This window comes from Oryx dammah, unplaced genomic scaffold (genome assembly GCF_014754425.2).
Source record: "Oryx dammah isolate SB20612 unplaced genomic scaffold, SCBI_Odam_1.1 HiC_scaffold_19, whole genome shotgun sequence".
Classification (NCBI taxonomy): domain Eukaryota; kingdom Metazoa; phylum Chordata; class Mammalia; order Artiodactyla; family Bovidae; genus Oryx; species Oryx dammah.
In genome coordinates this window covers 87,082,647-87,102,491 of record NW_024070203.1, presented here as the reverse complement: position 1 = coordinate 87,102,491, position 19,845 = coordinate 87,082,647, and the positions used below count along the sequence as shown (strand labels likewise).

At 36.5% G+C, this 19,845-nt stretch overlaps 1 protein-coding gene across 1 annotated transcript in view; it reads left to right on the top strand.

Annotated features, from left to right (window-relative positions):
- Window positions 1-19,845, top strand: part of CNBD1 (cyclic nucleotide binding domain containing 1) — a 429,355-nt gene that overhangs the window by 344,372 nt on the left and 65,138 nt on the right. The window contains exons 8-10 of the mRNA XM_040261702.1: window positions 4,142-4,149; window positions 5,332-5,469; window positions 9,168-9,300. Coding sequence (XP_040117636.1) covers window positions 4,142-4,149; window positions 5,332-5,469; window positions 9,168-9,300 — 279 coding nt within the window. The remainder of the gene's footprint in view (window positions 1-4,141; window positions 4,150-5,331; window positions 5,470-9,167; window positions 9,301-19,845) is intronic.

Sequence of the window (19,845 nt, the reverse complement as noted above, 5' to 3'; positions counted from 1 at the left end):
TTTCTAATGAGGTTGAGCATATTTCTTCCCTTTGAAGTTCATTTGGCTATTTTCTTCTGGAAATTTCTGAAAATATTTTTATCATTTTTTGTAGTTATTTGCTTTTGTTGTTTTTATTTTTAGGTCAAATTATTAGTGTTATTAGACATTGTAGGTACATAAAGTTTTATCATTTCTTTATTTTTATTTCATTGCATTTATTTCTCTTTTCCATTTACAAAGTTCTAATTCCTATAATATTAAATTTGTAATTTGAGCTAAGAAAAGCTACATAAATCTGTTTTCTTTCCTAGTTTCAGAGCATAGATATTTTCAAGTATTTTAATTCTATCTTCCTGCACCTCTCCTTGGCATTTCTGCTGTAAATTATTTTAAGTTTATCTTGTTTTAAATGCATTCCATATTAGTTATTTAAAAATTTTTGTATATGAAAAAATGAAATTTACATTTACCAATTTTGTCAACTTTTTGCATTCCTTCTTTTTGAAATGAATGTTTTCCTAGCTAAAATTCAATTTTTAGCAATTTGTTTCACATGCTGTCTGAAATTATCATCTTTTTTTAACTCATTCTGTATTGCTATTTTAAGCAAATACACAATTCTAGTTATTTGAAAGTCCTTTTTCTTGAGCACTTTGAAGATGGTCAAAGTTATAGAACAGAATGGAAGTGTTATAAGCATTAATCACTTAAATGAATTCAATTAAAATAAGTGAGTGTATAAAGAGTGTTAGAAGTTGAATACTTGCCTGATATTGAGTGTCTGATATTAAAAATGAATCAAGAAAGAAAACCTTAAGAATTTTATTCAAGGTCATAGATGATTTATGCTTTTATAAGAATTTATTGGAAACTCAGAGTGACTCATTAAAAAAACAATTAAAATATCAGGAAAAATATGTATAAATCATCTGCTGGAAATTATTGATAGTTAATAAGATTAGGTGGCAAGAAGACACAGAAGAACTACATAAGAATGGTCATAATGACCAAGACAATCATGCTAATGTGGGTAATCACCTGGAATCGGACATCCTGGAGGGCGAAGTCAAGTAGTCCTTAGGAAGCATTACTACAAACAAAGCTAGTGAAGGTGACAGAATGCTAGTCGAGCCATTTAAAATCCTACAAGATACTGGTTTTAGAAAAGGCAGAGGAACCAGAAATCAAATTGTCAACATCCGCTAGATCATTGAAAAAGCAAGAAAATTCCAGAAAAACATCTATTTCTGCTTTATTGACTATGCCAAAGCCTTGGACTGTGTGGATCACAATAAACTGTGGAAAATTCTGAAAGAGATGAGAATATCAGACCACCTGACCTGCCTCTTGAGAAACCTATATGCAGGTCAGGAAGCAACAGTTACAACTGGGCATGGAATAACAGACTGGTTCCAAATAGAATAGAAGTACGTCAAGCCTGTATATTGTCACCCTGCTTATTTAACTTCTATGCAGAGTACATCATGAGAAACGCTGGGCTGGAGGAAGCACAAGCTGGAATCAAGATAGCTGGGAGAAATATCAATAACCTCAGATATGCAGATGACACCACCCTTATGGCAGAAAGTGAAGAGGAACTAAAAAGCCTCTTGATGAAAGTGAAAGAGGAGAGCGAAAAAGTTGGCTTAAAGCTCAACATTAAGAAAATTAAAATCATGGCATGTGGCCCCATCACTTCCTGGGAAACAGATGTGGAAACAGTGGTAACAGTGTCAGACTTTATTTTTGGGGGGCTCCAAAATCACTGCAGATGGTGACTGCAGCTATGAAATTAAAAGACACTTACTCCTTGAAAGGAAAGTTATGACCAACCTAGATAGCATATTCAAAAGCAGAGACATTACTTTGCCAACAAAGGTCCGTCTAGTCAAGGCTATGGCTTTTCCAGTAGTCATGTATGGATGTGAGAGTTGGACTATAAAGAAAGCTGAGCACTAAAGAATTGATGCTTTTGAACTGTGGTGTTGGAGAAGACCCCTGAGAGTCCCTTGGACTGCAAGGAGATCCAACCAGTCCATCCTAAAAGAGATCAGTCCTAGGTGTTCATTGGAGGGACTGATGTTGAAGCTGAAACTCCAATACGTTTGCCACCTGATGCAGAGAGCTGACTCATTTGAAAAGACCCTGATGCTGGGAAAGATTGAGGGCAGGAAGAGAAGGAGATGACAGAGGATGAGACGGTTGGATAGCATCACTGAGACCATGGACATGGGTTTGGGTGGACTCCGGGCATTAATGATGGACAGGAAGGCCTGGCATGTTCCAGTTCATGGGGTTACAAAGGGTCAGACAAAACTGAGTGACTGAACTGAACTGAACTGAAAGGCCAGTTTTATTAAAAAATAAAAGCATCCTAAGAATAAACAGTGATATATAAATCTTGTAACACATGTTGAATGAGCTACTTTCATCCCAAGAATAAATGTCCATTGTGTCCTTTAACCACATTAAAAGCTTAATGAAGAGGATCATCTCAGATGCAGAAAATTCAGTATTCATTCATGACAAAATAAAAATTATCACTTAAATATGATAAAAGACTCACATTCATTTATAATAAAGGAAAATTAACAGTAATTATTGACAAAACAGAAATATTATATATAGCATTACTATAACATGATTTTCTCAGCTATGCAGATGATACCACTCTAATGGCAGAAAGTGAAGAAAAACTAAAGAACCTTTGATGAGGGTGAAAGAAGAGAGTGAAAAAGTTAGTTTGAAACTCAACATTAAAAGCACTAAGATCAAGGCATCTGGTTGCACTATTTCATTGCAAATAGAAGGATAAAATATGGCAAGAATGACAGATTGTATTCTCTTGGGCTCCAAAATCACTGTAAAGTTTGACTCCAGGCATGAAAATAAAAGCTGCTTCTCTTTGCAAGGAAAACTATGACAAAACTAGACAGTGTATTAAAAAGCAGAGACATCAACTTGCTGACAATGGTCCAAATAATCAAAACTATGGTTTTCCAGTAGTCATATACATATGTGAGAGTTGGACCATAAAGAAAGCAAATACCAAAAGATGCTTTTGACTTGTGGTGTTGTAGAAGACTCAAGAGTCCCTTGGACCACAGGAGATCAAATTAGTCAATCCTACAAGAAATCAACCCTGAAGATTCATTGGAGGGACTGATGCTGAAGCTCCAATACTTTGGTCACCTGATGTGAAGAGCTGATCATTGGAAAAGACCTTGGTCCTGGGATAGATTGAAGGCAAATGGTGAAGGGTGTAGCAGAGGACAAGATGGTTAAATAGCATCACTGACTCAATGGACATGAGTTAGAGGAAACTCCAGGAGATAGTGGAGGACGAGGAACTTGGTGTACTACAGTCCATGGGGTCGCAGAGAATCAGACAGGGCTGAACAACAACAAACCAACAACTTGCTTTTCCCATTTAACATGTGATACAATCCTTTAAGGTCTTAAGCTTTATATAAAAACATTCAGTTCTGGTTCCTCACCTTGTATGGTCTTGAGTTTCTTATTCTAATATGCGTGACAATTCCTAGACCTCAGACCCTGAGACTCTCATCTAAGTTTGGTATTACTCTGGATCACTTTGGTTCCCAGCAGTTGCTTTATTTTTTTATTTTTATTTATTTTCATTTTTTATTTTACTTTACAATTCTGTATTGGTTTTGCCATACATTCACATGAATCTACCACGGGTGTACATGCATTCCCAAACATGAACCCCCCTCCCACCCCCTCCCCACAACATCTCTCTGGGTCATCCCCGTGTACCAGCCCCACGCATGCTGTATCCTGCATCGGACATAGACTGGCAATTCGATTCTTACATGATATTATACATGTTTAAATGCCATTCTCCCAAATCATCTCACCCTCTCCCTCTCCCTCTGAGTCCAAAAGTCCACTATACACATCTGTGTCTTTTTTGCTGTCCTGCATACAGGGTCATCATTACCATCTTTCTAAATTCCATATATATGTGTTAGTATACTGTCTTGGTGTTTTTCTTTCTGGCTTACTTCACTCTGTATAATTGGCTCCAGTTTCATCCATCTCATCAGAACTGATTCAAATGTATTCTTTTTAACAGCTGAGTAATACTCCAAATGTGCCTGACTTCAGGCTCTACTACAAAGCCACAGTCATCAAGACAGTATGGTATTGGCACAAAGACAGAAATATAGATCAATGGAACAAAATAGAAAGCCCAGAGATAAATCCACACACATATGGACACCTTATCTTTGACAAAGGAGGCAAGAATATACAATGGAGTAAAGACAATCTCTTTAACAAGTGGTGCTGGGAAAACTGGTCAACCACTTGTAAAAGAATGAAACTAGATCACTTTCTAACACCACACATAAAGATAAACTCAAAATGGATTAAAGATCTAAATGTAAGACAGCAGTTACTTTAAATTCCTTCTTTATTTTCAAACTGGCAGATTCCATTTCAGCTATTCATTCAACTAAGGACAACATTCAACCTTTCTGTGGATTTGAAGTGGAAGAGTAGAGATTCTCCCACACCACTGGTAGCCAGCCATATTGACCTGATGTCTTCTCTGAGAAGTTATCCCTGTTTTTCTAGATGCCCTTCAGTTTTTCACAGGCAAACATGAGTACAAACCTTCTATGTAGCTGTACACATTCTCACTACATAATAACTTACAGTATGTATTCTAATGGTAATATTTTTGGTATGCTTAATATCTATTTGTAGCATAGTAAGTTAGGAGACCCTACATGGATACATACATATGCCAGTGATTTATACCTGCCTAACACTATATTCCTGTAGAAGGCAAATGGCACTCCACTCCAGTACTCTTGCCTGGAGAATCCCATGGAGGGAGGAGCCTGGTAGGCTACAGTCCATGAGCTCGCAAAGAGTTGGACACAACTGAGCGACTTCACTTTCACTTAACACTATATTTGTTTTCCTTATTACCACTGACATGAGTATAATAAAATAAATAGAAGACCCATGGATATAGGTGCACTATTTTCTCATCCCTCAACAAACATTTATTGAATGGCTGTTATGTACAAAGCACTATTTCAGGCATTTTAAATGAATCTGCAAATAAAACAGAAGATCTATTCTTATGATTTATTTTCCTTATGCTAGTGAAAAAATAAAGTTTTCTTGTTTTGGGCAAGTAATATTGGCCAGAAGAAAAGACATCCATGCCAGACTTCAGACCATCTTCTTTCACATACATGAAGCTTGGCCTATGATACTCCCTTTTGTAGACTCTCCTAGACTGATCTTACCATTGATATTTTTATGTTGATGAATAATGATGAGGTTTAAGTGGTTTTGGTGTTTTTACAGCTTGGACAATGGAGTACTTTTGGAACCTTGGAAGTTGCAGCTCATATTGAATCAGAAACAAAGGAGTACTCAGTGGTGACAGAAGAAGACTGTGAAATTCTTAAAATTCCAGCAAATAATTATGCAAAGTTAAAAACGGTATGTTTTTGTTGTTGATGGTGGTGGTGTTCACTCATTAAGTTGTGTCTGACTCTGTGACCCCGTGGACTGCAGCACACTGGGCTTCCCTGTCCTTCACCATCTCCCAGAGTTTGCTCAAACTCATATCAACTGAGTCGGTGATGCCATGCAACCATCTCATCCTCTATCGCCCCTTCTCCTCCTACCTTCACTCTTTCCCAGCATCAGGGTCTTTTCCAATGAGTTGACTCTTCACGTCAGATGGCCAAAGTATTGGAGCTTCAGCTTCAGCATCTGTCCTTCCAATGAATATTCAGAGTTAATTTCTTGTAGGATTGACTGGTTTGATCTCCTTGACTCTCAAGAGTCTTTCCAGCACCACTGTTCAAAAGCATCGATTCCCTGGTGCTCAGTTTTCTTTATGATCCAACTCTCACATCCACGCATGACTACTGGAAAATCCATTGCTTTGATTATATAGCCCTTTATCAGCAAGGTGATATGTCTGCTTTTTAATACCCTCTCTAGGCTTGCCATAGCTTTTCTTCCAAGAAGCAACCATCTTTTAATTTCATGGCTGCAGTCACCAGTGTGACCATATCTAATCTATATGTTAACACATTATGAGTGTTTTGACTCTCTAGATAGAAGTTATCCATATCTCTTTTAACATTTTAATTTGTTTTGAATTGGAGACCATAAAAAGAAGATTTGATATATATCACGTAAGCCTTTGATGAGTAGTTGAAGTGGAAGGGACGGTCTCCATGGATATAATTTATTACACATGTGCATTGGGTGCATTTGGTTCTCCATAAATTTAAGATTTATTCATTCACTCTTTTTTAATTCATTCATTCAATGACTGTCAACAATGGCATGTCATCAACTAGGGATACCAGAAAAATCAGACAGAGATCTATAAACCTGTATAATCTGCCTCAGTTCAGTTCAGTTCAGTTCAGTTGCTCAGTCGTGTCCGACTCTTTGCGACCCCATGAATCTCAGCACGCCAGGCCTCCCTGTTCTTTACCATCTCCCGGAGTTCACTCAGTCTCATGTCCATCGAGTCCGTGATGCCATCCAGCCATCTCATCCTCGGTCATCCCTTTCTCCTCCTGCCCCCAATCCCTCCCAGCATCAGAGTCTTTTCTAATAAGACAACTCTTCTCATGAGGTGGCCAAAGTACTGGAGTTTCAGCTTTAGCATCATTCCTTCCAAAGAAATCCCAGGGCTGATCTCCTTCAGAATGGACTGGTTGGATCTCCTTGCAGTCCAAGGGACTCTCAAGAGTCTTCTCCAACAGCACAGTTCAAAAGCATCAATTCTTCAGCACTCAGCCTTCTTCACAGTCCAACTCTCACATCCATACATGACCACAGGAAAAACCATAGCCTTGACTAGACAGACCTTAGTCAGCAAAGTAATGTCTCTGCTTTTGAATATGCTATCTAGGTTGGTCATAACTTTTCTTCCAAGGAGCAAGCATCTTTTAATTTCATGGCTGCAGTCACCATCTGGAGTGATTTTGGAGCCCCCAAAAATAAAGTCTGACACTGTTACCACTGTTTCCACATCTGTTTCCCATGATGTGATGGGACCAGATGCCATGATCTTCGTTTTCTGAATGTTGAGCTTTAAGCCAACTTTTTTGCTCTCCTCTTTCACTTTCATCAAGAGGCTTTTTAGTTCCTCTTCACTTTCTGCCATAAGGGTGGTGTCATCTGCATATCTGAGGTTATTGATATTTCTCCCGGCAATCTTGATTCCAGCTTGTTTCTTCCAGTCAAGCGTTTCTCATGATGTACTCTGCATATAAGTTAAATATGCAGGGTGACAATATACAGCCTTGACATACTCCTTTTCCTATTTGGAACCAGTCTGTTGTTCCATGTCCAATTCTAACTATTGCTTCCTGACCTGCATACAGATTTCTCAAGAGGCAGGTTAGGTGGTCTGGTATTCCCATCTCTTTCAGAATTTTCCACAGTTTATTGTGATCCACACAGTCAAAGGCTTTGGCATAGTCAATAAAGCAGAAACAGATGTTTTTCTGGAACTCTCTTGCTTTTTCATGATCCAGCGGATGTCGGCAATTTGATCTCTGCCTTTTCTAAAACCAGCTTGAACATCCGGGAGTTCACGGTTCACGTATTGCTGAAGCCTGGCTTGGAGAATTTTGAGCATTAATTTACTAGCATGTGAGATGAGTGTAATTTGCCTCAGGAATAAGAAGAAAAAAAAAAAAACACTAGGGATTATTGGCATACTATATCATTGTTATAGCACATGTCAAAATCCAAAACTGCATGAATAGGTGATCACAACTTAACTCTGACCCCTTAATTCTGCTGCATTAGGAAAACTTATTTTCCTCAATTTTAACAATTTATTCTCTTTCATTCAAGTTTCAAAATATACCCATCTTCTATTTCTCCTCCCCTGAAGGGTAGAGGAAGTCTGTATAAATGGTGGATTGGGGGACCACGAAGAATTGATGCTTTTGAACTGTGGTGTTGGAGAAGACTCTTCAGAGTCCCTTGGATTGCAAGGATATCCAACCAGTCCATTCTGAAGATCAACCCTGGGATTTCTTTGGAAGGAATGATGCTTAAGTTGAAACTGCAGTACTTTGGCCACCTCACGCGAAGAGTTGACTCTTTGGAAAAGACTTTGATGCTGGGAGGGATTGGGGGCAGGAGAATAAGGGGACGACAGAGGATAAGATGGCTCAATGGCATCACTGACTCGATGGACACGAGTCTGAGTGAACTCCGGGAGTTGGTGATGGACAGGGAGGCCTGGCGTGCTGCGATTCATGGGGTCGCAAAGAGTCGGACACGACTGAGCGACTGAACTGAACTGAACTGAACTGATGGTTATCCTCTGTCAGAATTCTTCACAGGATTTAACCCTGGTGTATGTGCCACAGGCACTGCATAGGCTACAGTGAGATCCTGTTTGGGAAGGAGATCAAGAGACATCCATCTTCAGATTTAGGTCTTTAATAGTTGGCATTTCTTTTGATGCAGTGGTCTCAGTGTTAGTGATACAGAAGACTTTCTCAGTATTCAGTGAAGTGTGAAAGTGTTAGTCGCTCAATCATGTTCAACTCTTTGCAACCCCATGGACTGACTAGTTTACCAAGCTCCTCTGTCCATGGAATTCTCCAGGCAAAATTACTGGAGTGGGTAGCAATTCCCATCTCCAAGGAACCTTCCTGACCAAGAGATCGAAACTGGGTCTTCTGGTAAAGAATTGCAGGCAGATTCTTTACTGTCTGAACCACAAGAGAAGCCTGAGATTCAGCTTCCTTTCAAATGTCTGGTTTCAGAGTGGCTGGCCTAAAAAAAGTTTCACACATTTGGTTTTATTTTCAAAATGTCAGTAAGTATCATTTATTTCAAATAAATGTTGCATCGAATACAACATTTGAGTGCAGTCAACTATGATAGAGTTCTTTCAAAATGCTAAAATATTTATAAGAACTTAAAAATAAATGAAAGGTTAGGAAAATATTTTAGTAGCCAATATGAAGATTAAAATTTCAATTATACGGTCTTGCTTTTATAAAAATTCAAATATATTCTATTATAGTTTGCATTCATATAACCTTTATTTTTCTTTTCACTGCCATTTGCCTATCTTCTGTCTTTTATCTCTCTTTTTTTAAATTACTTAATACATAAATTTTGATAGTGACTTTTTGTTTCAGGAAAAGACCAAACTGGAAAATCAACATAAGGTTAAATTAATCCATAAGTGTCCATATTATGTGGAGTGGCCTACGTTATCCATATATGAACTAGTTACATACACTAAATGGAAAAAATTTCCCCCAGGTCATGGTGAGCTTAATGGAATTTTGGATTATATTCTTTACATTATATTATATTATTGAAATTTGTAATTTCTCATAATTTTAATATTTTTATAAATATTATATTAAATATATCAAATATTTTATAATTTAATATTTTATATACTATTTTGTCACATGTGTTTCTCTAATATATTTAATGTTAACTTTCAGTTGGACATTTAGATTGTTGCTTTTTTAATTAAAAATCATTCTGTATTGGTTCAAAGGGTGGTCTCAGAAGTAGAGTTACTTCCACATCCTCTATTTCTCCCCATAATCCCTACCCTTCTTGATTTACCCTTGCTGTCAATGTAAGGACCAAAGTATATGCAGTGAGAAATTATAGTCATTTTGTGTGTGTGTTATCTTGGAAGAACACATACTTAAGTTGCACATTTGCTTGTCTGAACCCATGCTACACATTATCAGGGAAAATATCATTACACAGAGTAGTTAAGATTAAAAGCAGGAGCCACAGTAGTGATGTTGACTATATTTCCAATATTTAGACCTGCAATGATGCATGAACATGTTGGATTACATATACACAAAAAATGTAGGTGCATTGAGTTATTTTTACAATATTTTCATCTATGAGAAGTGTACTAAATAAGAGATGCCGACTGGAATGGGTTGATTTTGGGTCCCACAAAATTCATATGTTGAAGCCCTAATCTCTTGTTATTCAGGCACTAAGTCATGTCCAGCTCTTGCCACTCCTTGGACTATAGCACACCAGGCTCCTCTGTCCTCTGCTATCTCCTGGACTTTGCTGCAATTCATGTCCATAGATTCGGTGATACTATCTAACCATCTCATTCTCTGCTGCTCCCTTCTCCTTTTGCTTTCAGTCTTTCCCAGCATCAAGGTCTTTTCCAATGAGTCGGCTCTTCACATCAGATGACCAAAGTATTGGAGCTTCAATAATAATACTTACAGTGAATATTCAGGGTTGATTTCCTTTAGGATTGAAAACTTTGATCTTGCAGTCCAAGGGACTCTCCTAAATCTTCCCCAGTACTGGTTTGAAAGCATCAATTCTTTGGCACTCAGCTTCTTTATGGTCCAACTCTCACATCTATACATCAGTTCAGCTCAGCTCAGTTTGGTTGCTCAGTCGTGTCCGACTCCGTGACCCTTTGGAGCCAGGCTTCCCTGTCCATCACCAACTCCTGGAGTTTACCCAAACTCATGTCCATTGAGTATGTGATGCCATCCAACCATCTCATCCTCTGTCATCTATACATAGCTACTGAAGAAAAAATATACCTTTGACTATAAGGACTTTTGTCAGCTAAATGATGTCTGTGCCTTTTAGCACACTGTCTAGGTTTGTCATAGCTTTCTTTCAGGGAGCAAGCATCTTTTAATTTAATAGCCGCAATTACCATCCACAGTGATTTTGGAGCCTAAGAAAATAAAATCTGTCACTCTTTCCACTTTTCCCCCTTCTATTTGCCATGTAATTATGGGACCAGATGCTATGATCTCAGTTTTTTTAACGTTGAGTTTCCAGCTAGCTTTTTCATCCTCCTCTTTCACCCTCATTAAGAGGCTCTTTAGTTTCTCTTCATTTTCTGCCATTATAGTGGTATCGTCTGCATATCTGAGGTTGTTGATACATCTTCTGGCAATCTTGATTCCAGCTTGTGATTCATCCACCTCTATATATAAGCTGAATAAGCAGGTTGACAATGTACAGTGGCCTTATCATACTTTTTTCCCAGTTTTTGGAAATTTCCCCAAAAGCCAGTCATTTTTCCATGTCTGGTTCTAATTGTTGCTTCTTGACCTGTAGACAGGTTTCTAAGGAGACAAGTAAAGTGGTCTGGTACTCCCTTCTCTTTAAGAATTTTACACAGTTCATAGTGATCCACAAAGTCAAATGCTTTAGCATAGTCAGTGAAGTAGATGTTTTTCCGGAATGTCTTTGCTTCATCCATGATCCAGTAACTGATAGCAATTTAGTCTCTGGTTCCTCTGCCTCTTCAAAACCCAGCTTGTACATCTGGAATTTCTCACTTCATGTACTGCTAAATCCTAGCTTGGGGGATTTTGACGATGACCTTGATAGCACATGAAATAAGCTCAATTGTATGATAGAACATTCTTTGGCACTGCCTTTCTGTGGGAATGTAATGCAAACTGACCTTTGCCAGTCTTGTGGCCAATACTGAGTTTTACCCAATTTGCTGACATATTGAGTGAAGCACTTTAACAACATCATCTTTTAGGATTTTTAAACAGTTCAGCTAGAATTCCATCACCTCCACTAGTTTTGTTCATAATAATGTTTCCTAAGGCCCACTTGACTTCATATTCTGGAATGTCCGACTCCAGGTGAGTGACTGTACTGTTGTGATTATGTGGGTTATTAAGACCTTCCTTGTATAGTTCTTCAGTGTATTCTTGCCACCTCTTCTTTATCTCTTCTGCTTTTGTTAAGGGCCTTATTCTTTCTGTCCTTTATGGTGCCATTTCTTGCATGTAATGTTCTCTTGATACCTCTATTTTTTTTTTTGAAGAGACTTTAGTCTTTCCCATTATATTGTTTTCATCCTTTTCTTTGTATTGTTCATTTAAAAGGCCTTCTTATCCCTCCTATGAAACTCTGCATTCAGTTGGGTATATCTTTCCCTTTCTCCCTTGCCTTTCACTTCTCTTCTCTTCTCAGCTATTTGTAAAGCCTCCTCAAACAGCCCCTTTGCCTTCTTGCAATTCTTTTTCTTTGGGATGATTTTGGCCATTCCTTACATCTGTTCATCACTTCTGCTGTATCATCGAGGGACTTGATTTAGTTTATCCCTCAATTGCCTAGTGGTTTTTCCTACTTTCTTCAGTTTAAGCTTGAATTCAAATATGATGCTACTTGGATGCCTTTGGGATACAATTAAGTTATTAGAGTGGAGTCCTTCTGAATGATATTAGTGCCCTGAAAATTAGGAAGAGAAAGAGTTGATCTTTTTTCTCAGCTATGTGAATATACTTTAAGAAGACAGATATCTGCAAACCAGAAAGAAGGCTGTCGTCAGATATTGAATCTGTTGGCATCTAGTTGTCCCAGCCTCCTAAGTTCTAAAGCAAATGTTTACTGTTTCAGCCACCCAGCCAATACTAATTGTTATCACAGGCAAAACTAAGTCACTAATACAAGAGAAACTATGTTAGGTGGGTCAGAGTATTGGATCTCATTCAGTCAGGAATCACTGTGGTGCCCGACCTCAAACCTATAGATCATAATTGCAATGAAGGATGTGATCAGAAGGAGAACACTTCTGAATTAAGTTTAATACTAAAGTTCTAAAAAGAATGAGTCTAATTTATAAATTCCAAAATGTGACTATTCTAATAATAAAAGCATGTTGAAAATGTGGTGGAATCTGGCTAAGATGTTGTTTGAGGAAGTCACTACATAATAGGAAAATGAGGTTTAGCATAGATCATATAGATGTTTCAATTCTTGAAAAAAAAAAAAAGTACTTTATGCTTCAAACACTGAGTCCCTAATAAACCTGTTCAATTTAGTCCGACTCTGCACACTTTGCTGAATTTGTTCCAATTTTTTCTGTGCTTTTTAATATATTATTTATCAGTTTTGAAATGCAGCATTTCACACACATTTAGCCAAATATTTATTTTCATCTTGCTTATAAAAATTGAATACAGTATGTTGCATTTTCTTACACGAAACATTTTTTTCCCTAATGAGGTATTCATTTTTTGGCCAAAAAGTGTATCTAGAAGACAAGTAGTAAACTGATCTGTAAAAAAATTGGAATTTAGCATTTGTAAAGTCAGTACGTGTATTGTATAGAATTATTTTTAAATTGAGTGTTTGGATTTACCATAGGGTCTTCCTTTTGTATTAGAAATATCAACTCTTGGCCCATACTTCAGTTCCAGGGCTATCTTATATAAGAATATCATAGCCTTGCCAATTTATCAGGATCTTAATAGTTCTGAGATGATTTTAAAGGAAGGAAGAAACTGTAATCAAAGAGATTTTTCAACTACATGAACCAAAAGGATACGGGGTTTGGAAAAAGGGGAACAGTCATTTTTTTTTTAATTTATTTGATGACTAATGATGAATAATTTCTCTTTCAACATAAAATATTTAACTTTAGCATCAAAAAATTAAGAAGATCCTGACTTGACACATAGTTTCATAGACACGTTGGGTTCAAGTTTGTATTTGGTGAATGTATTTTGCACTAATGGTGGAAACTATTATATTGAAAAATCCATGATTATATTTTGCAAGTCAAAAGTCACACTATTCTTCTTCTGTTCCCAATTGTTTAAATATTTCATCCTTATTCTTTAACAGTTAAAAAAATCATTTTTCCTCCTTAAGGAAGAATGCCAATTTCACTATATGATTCTCAAAACTTCTTTCAGCTCTGAAATACTATGGTTCTCATAAATAAACATACTGAAATGAAGAATAAATTATTTCAATCTAGTTTTCTTTTATAGTGCTAGCAAACATGATGTATCAAAGAGAAAGCATTAGATATAATCCGTCTCAACTTTACTCAAGATTTTATCAGAAAATGTGAAGCATAGCTCAAATTATACATTCATTATCTCGGTTCGAAATTAGCAGTTGTATGAATTCCGAAGCATAATTGTGTGTGTTTTGATCTTATTTTAGGAAAATATATTGGTGAAGTTTCAGAGAGATTTTGTTATTGAAAATCTTGATAGAACTTAACATTAATCCCTGGAAATCTAAGATATAAGTAAAGCTTATTTCTGGCTCTATTCCTGTGTTAACTTGTCTTTTTTTCCTTCTGCTTCATTTGCAAAGGGAGACTGAGTATAATGTATGTGTACAAAATCTTCCCTGGTGATGTTTTTTGAGGTGTGATTGACTGGAAAATGGCAACCAGCTGATCTCACTAATCAACCTATGTCTATGTGTATCATGTGTATGAGAACAAAACGGTAAATTTGTTAGACATCAATGAACCATTTGTGTAAATTTTGTTGTTATACTGCTTATGTCAATGCGCTCTATGTTTTCCAGGTTGGGTATGATGCAGCAAGCATAATAATTAGAGATACTAAAAATGTATTATTCAATTTAGTTTTAAAAGATAAAATATGAAAATATAACAATTGTGAAAAAAATCTAGACTTCACAAACCAAAAATGGAGAGTTTTAGCCACGACGTTCCTACCTAATGTTTCTTTGTGTGTGTGTGTATATACATGTTTTTATTTTTATTTTATTTTTTTTTACTTTACAGTATTGTATTAGTTTCACCATACATCAACATGAATCCACCATGGGTGTACACCCCAAATTTTTGACATCTGTCTTTGCAGATGAATTAACTATGGAGGGTATCAAAACTCTTAGCCCCAAGGACACTCTTGAGCATCCCAGAATCAGGTTTATGTCTTGGAGTGCCAGTGATTATGCTGTGTTTTTCTTTCTCTCCTTTTTTTTTTTTTTGCATTAAGTGAATATTTTGTAATGTAGCATATTACTTCATTTATTTATTTTAATAGACTTTACTGCTAAAAGAAATTTTAAATTCATGCAAAAACTGAACAGGTGGCACAGAGAATTCCCATATATCACCTGCCCCTGATCTTGAATGCTACCCATGATTATTAGAATATTCCACCCAAGTGGTTCCTTTCTTATAGTAAATGAATCTATATTGAAACATCATCAACAAAGCCCATAGTTTATCTTAGCGCTCATTTTTGGTATTAGACATTCTGTAGCTTGGACAAATAGACATATGTCCACCATTTTGGTATTGTGCAGAGTACTTAATGCCTTAAAAATTCTCTGTGCTGTACACATTCATCTCTTCAAACCTCTGGCAATCAGTGATCTTTTTACTGTTATCTTTTGATCTTGCCACTTCCATATTGTCACTGAATTGAAATCATACAATAAATATGTAGCTTTTCAGATTGGTTTCTTTCCCTTTAGCATTTAAGTTTCTTCCAAATCTTTTCATGGTTTGTTAGTTAATTTCCTCTTAACACTGGATACATTCCATTCTCTGGATGTAACCCAGTGTGTTTAACTGTTCATCTACTGAAAGAAATCTTAGTTGCTTTCAGGTTTTGGCATCCTGAATAAAGCTGCTAATAACATTTGCATGCAGGGTTTTCTGTGAACATAAGTTTTCAGCTCCTTTGGGTAAACATTAAGGAGTGAAATCATTGGATAATATGATAAAAGTATGTTTTATTTTGTGAGAAAGTAAAAAAAATGACTTCCAGTGTGGTTGTACTATTTTGTATTTCCACCAGCAATGCGAGTTCCTGTTGCTCCTTGATGGCATTCGCTGCTGTCAGTGTTCTAGATTTTAGTCAAATAGATTTGCCTTAATTTTAATTTCTCTGATGATATATGAGTGGAGTACTTTTTCATGTGCTTTTTGATTGATATATCTTCTTTGGTGAAGAGTCAAATTCTTTGTCCCATTTTTTTTAAATTAGATTTTTTTTTTGTTTTCATTTTGTTGTTGTTGTTGTTGAGGTTTAAGAATTCTTTATATATTTTGGATAACAGTGTTTTTCAGGTATTTCCCTTGCAAATATTTTCTCCCAAAGTGTTCCTTGTATTCTCATACTCATAATACAATGTATTTTTGAAGAACAGAAGTCTTTAATTTTAATGAAGACATCACTAGACCCAAGAGACCTGGGTGTGATCCCTAGGGTCGGGAAGATCCCCTGGAGTAGGAAATGGCAACCCACTTCAGTATTCTTGCCTGGGAAATTCCATGGGCAGAGAAGCCCGGAGGGCTATAGTTCATAGAGTTGCAAAGAGTCAGACAAGACTGAGCACATACCCAAGTGAGCAAGTCAAGTTGTTCCAGCACCATTGGTTGAAGAGACTGCTTTTGCTTCATAACATTTCTTTTACTCCTCTGTTAAATATCTCTTGATTGTGTTTGTGGAGTACATTTCTGGGCGCTCTACCCCGTTTCACTGATGTATTTCTCTGTCCTTCCGTCACTATCACAGTCTTCTTTACTGTTGCTTTATAGTGTTTTGAACTCCAAGCCAGGCTTCAGCGATACGTGAACCGTGAACTTCCGGATGTTCAAGCTGGCTTTAGAAAAGGCAGAGGAACCAGAGATCAAATTGCCAACATCCGCTGGATCATCGAAAAAGCAAGAGAGTTCCAGAAAAACATCTATTTCTGCTTTAATGACTATGCCAAAACCTTCAACTGTGTGGATCACAATAAATGGTGGAAAATTCTGAAAGAGACCACCTGACCTGCCTCTTGAGAAACCTATATGCAGGTCAGGAAACAACAGTTAGAACTGGACATAGAATAACAGAATGGTTCCAAATAGGAAAAGAAGTGCGTCAAGGCTGTATATTGTCACCCTGCTTATTGAACTTCTATGCAGAGTACATCATGAGAAACGCTGGACTGGAAGAAGCACAAGCTGGAATCAAGATTGGCGGGAGAAATATCAATAACCTCAGATATACAGATGACACCACCCTTATGGCAGAAAGTGAAGAGGAGCTAAAAAGCCTCTTGATGAAAGTGAAAGAGGAGAGTGAAAAAGTTGATTTAAAGCTCAACATTCAGAAAACCAAGATCATGGCATCTGGTCCCATCACTTCAGGGGAAATAGATGTGGAAACAGTGGTAACAGTGTCAGACTTTATTTTGGGGGGCTCCAAAATCACTGCAGATGGTGACTGCAGCCATTAAATGAAAAGACACTTACTCCTTGGAAGGAAAGTTATGAACAACCTAGATAGCATATTAAAAACAGAGACATTACTTTGCCAACAAAGGTCCATCTAGTCAAGGCTATGGTTTTTCCTGTGGTCATGTATGGATGTGAGAGTTGGACTGTGAAGAAAGTTGAATGCTGAAGAATTCATGCTTTTGAACTGTGATGCTGGAAAAGACTCTTGAGAGTTCCTTGGACTGTAAGGAGATCCAACCAGTCTGTCTTAAAGGAGACCAGTCCTGGGTGTTCTTTGGAAGGAATGATGCTAAAGCTGAAACTCCAATATTTTGGCCACCTCATGCAAAGAGTTGACTCATTGGAAAAGACCCTGATGCTGGGAGGGATTGTGGGCAGGAAGAGAAGGGGACAACAGAGGATGAGATGGCTGGATGGCATCACCAACTCGATGCACATGAGTTTGGGTGAACTCCAGGAGTTGGTGATGGACAGGGAGGCCTGGCATGCTGAGATTCATAGGGTCACAAAGAGCCAGACACGACTGAGCTGAACTGAACTGAACTAAACTGAACATAGATGGTAGCTGTCCTTCAACTTTGTTCTTCACCTTCAATATTGTGGGGACTCCTTTGAATCTTTTGCCTCTCCACATAAAATTTAGAATCAGTTTATCAAACACACACACACACACACGAATTTAATTTGGATTGCCTCATATCTAGAGATCAAGTTGAGAAGAAATGACATTTGATGATAATATCTTCCTGTCCTAAGCATGAATTCTCTCTCCTTTAATTGAGATATTTAATTTCTTTCATCAGAGTTTTATAGATCCTTGTATAGATCTTGCACATATTTAGTAGATTTATACCTAAGTATTTTGTTTTGGGGAATCCTAAGGTAAATAGTATTTCATTTTAAGTTTCAAATTCCACATGTTTATTGTTAGTTGATACAAGTAGTTTTGGTTTCATGAATTTTTTACATTGATTTTTCTGTTTTCAATTTTCTTGATTTCTGCTCCAATATTTATTAGTTTATTTCTTTTTCTTTATTTAGATTTAATTTGCTTTTCCTTTTCTAATTTTCTAAGTTGATGCTTAGATTTTTTTGTAAGCTACTTCTTTTCTAATAAATGAATTCAATGCTATAAATTTCCTTCAAAAGACTGCTCTCACTGCATCCCATAATTTTGATGAATTTTTGATAATTGTGTTTTCATTACTTTTAACTCAAAATATTATTATATTCCTCTTGAGATTTCTTCCTTGACCCATGTATATTATTTGGAAATGTGTTGTTCAGGTTCCACATGCCACAAAATTTTGAAATTTTCCAGTTTTATTTCTGCTTTTCATTTCTAGTTAATTCCATTGTGGTTTAAGAGCACACACTGTATGATTTTTATCCTTTTAAAGTCAAGTCGTGTTTTATGGCCCAAAATGTGTTGTCTATTGGTGAATGTTCCACATGACCTTGAGAGATGACTATTCTGGTGGTGTTGTACAGAGAGGCTCTATTCAGTTGACTAGTGGTGATACTGAATTTAAGTCCTGCTGGATCTTTCTCTTTCTGAGAGAGAGGAGTTGAATTCTCTAAACTTAATAGTGGATTTGTCTACTTATCCTTGAGGTTCTATCACTTTTGCTTCACATATTTTGATGCTCCGTTGTTAGCGCATACATGTTAAGTATCATTATGTTTTCTTGGACAATTGACTTTTTTATCATCATGTAATGCCCCTGTTCATCACATAAAATTCCTTACTTTGGAGTTTGTTCTGTCTGAAAATAACATAGCTATTTGTGCATTCATTTGTTGAGTACTAGTATGGTATATTTATCTCCATAAAGTTATTTCTAATTTATATGTGTCTTTATATTTAAAGTGGGTTTCTTGTAGACAACCTATCATTGGGTCTTTTTTTTCTTTTTATCCACTCTAATAATCTTTGTCTTTTAATTGGTACATTTAAACCATTGGTATACAGAGTTATTATTGATATAATTTTATAATATTCATCATATTTGTTACTGTTATCTATTTGCTACCATTGTTCTTTGTTTCTGTTTTGGCTTCTACTCATTTTCTGCCTTTTGTGATTTTAATTATTTCATATGATTCATTTTTCTCTCCTTTCTTGTCAGTTTTACTGTCTTCAGTATAAACATTTTTACTGTTTCTTATGGTTGTCCTGGAGTTTATAATATACACTTATAACTAATCCAGGCCCACTTTCAAATAACTCATCGATCCACAGTTAGTGTGAATACCTTGTATTGGGTTGGCTAAAAGGTTTTTTTTTCTTTTTTTTCCCTTAAGATTAATCTAAGTGGTGCTCAGTTGTCTTAACTTCATTTGAAACTGTTTTGTTAGATGGTATTGTGACAGCTGTCACATCAGCATCATTTTTTAAAAAAATAACCAAAATTGGTGAATTTTTGTGTAGCCACTTTAATATCAAAGATGTAAGGGAAAAAGCAACATCTTTCAGCACTTATGCTTTATTATCTTAATAAATATAAAAATGAAGCTGAAATACAAAAAGAAAAGATTTATGCAGTGTTTTGAGAAGGTGCTGTGACTGATTAAACACGTCAAAAGTGGTTTGCAAAGCTATGTGCTAGAGATTTCTCACTGAATGATGTTCCATGATTGGGCAAGCCAGTTGAAGTTTACAGCAGTCAAACTGAGACATTAATTGAGAACAGTCAACATTATCCCATTACCCTAATGCAGGAGATAGCTGACATACTCAAAATATCCAAATCAAGCATTGAAATTCATTTGCACCAGCTTAGTTATATTCATTGCCTTGATGTTTGGGTTCCATGTAA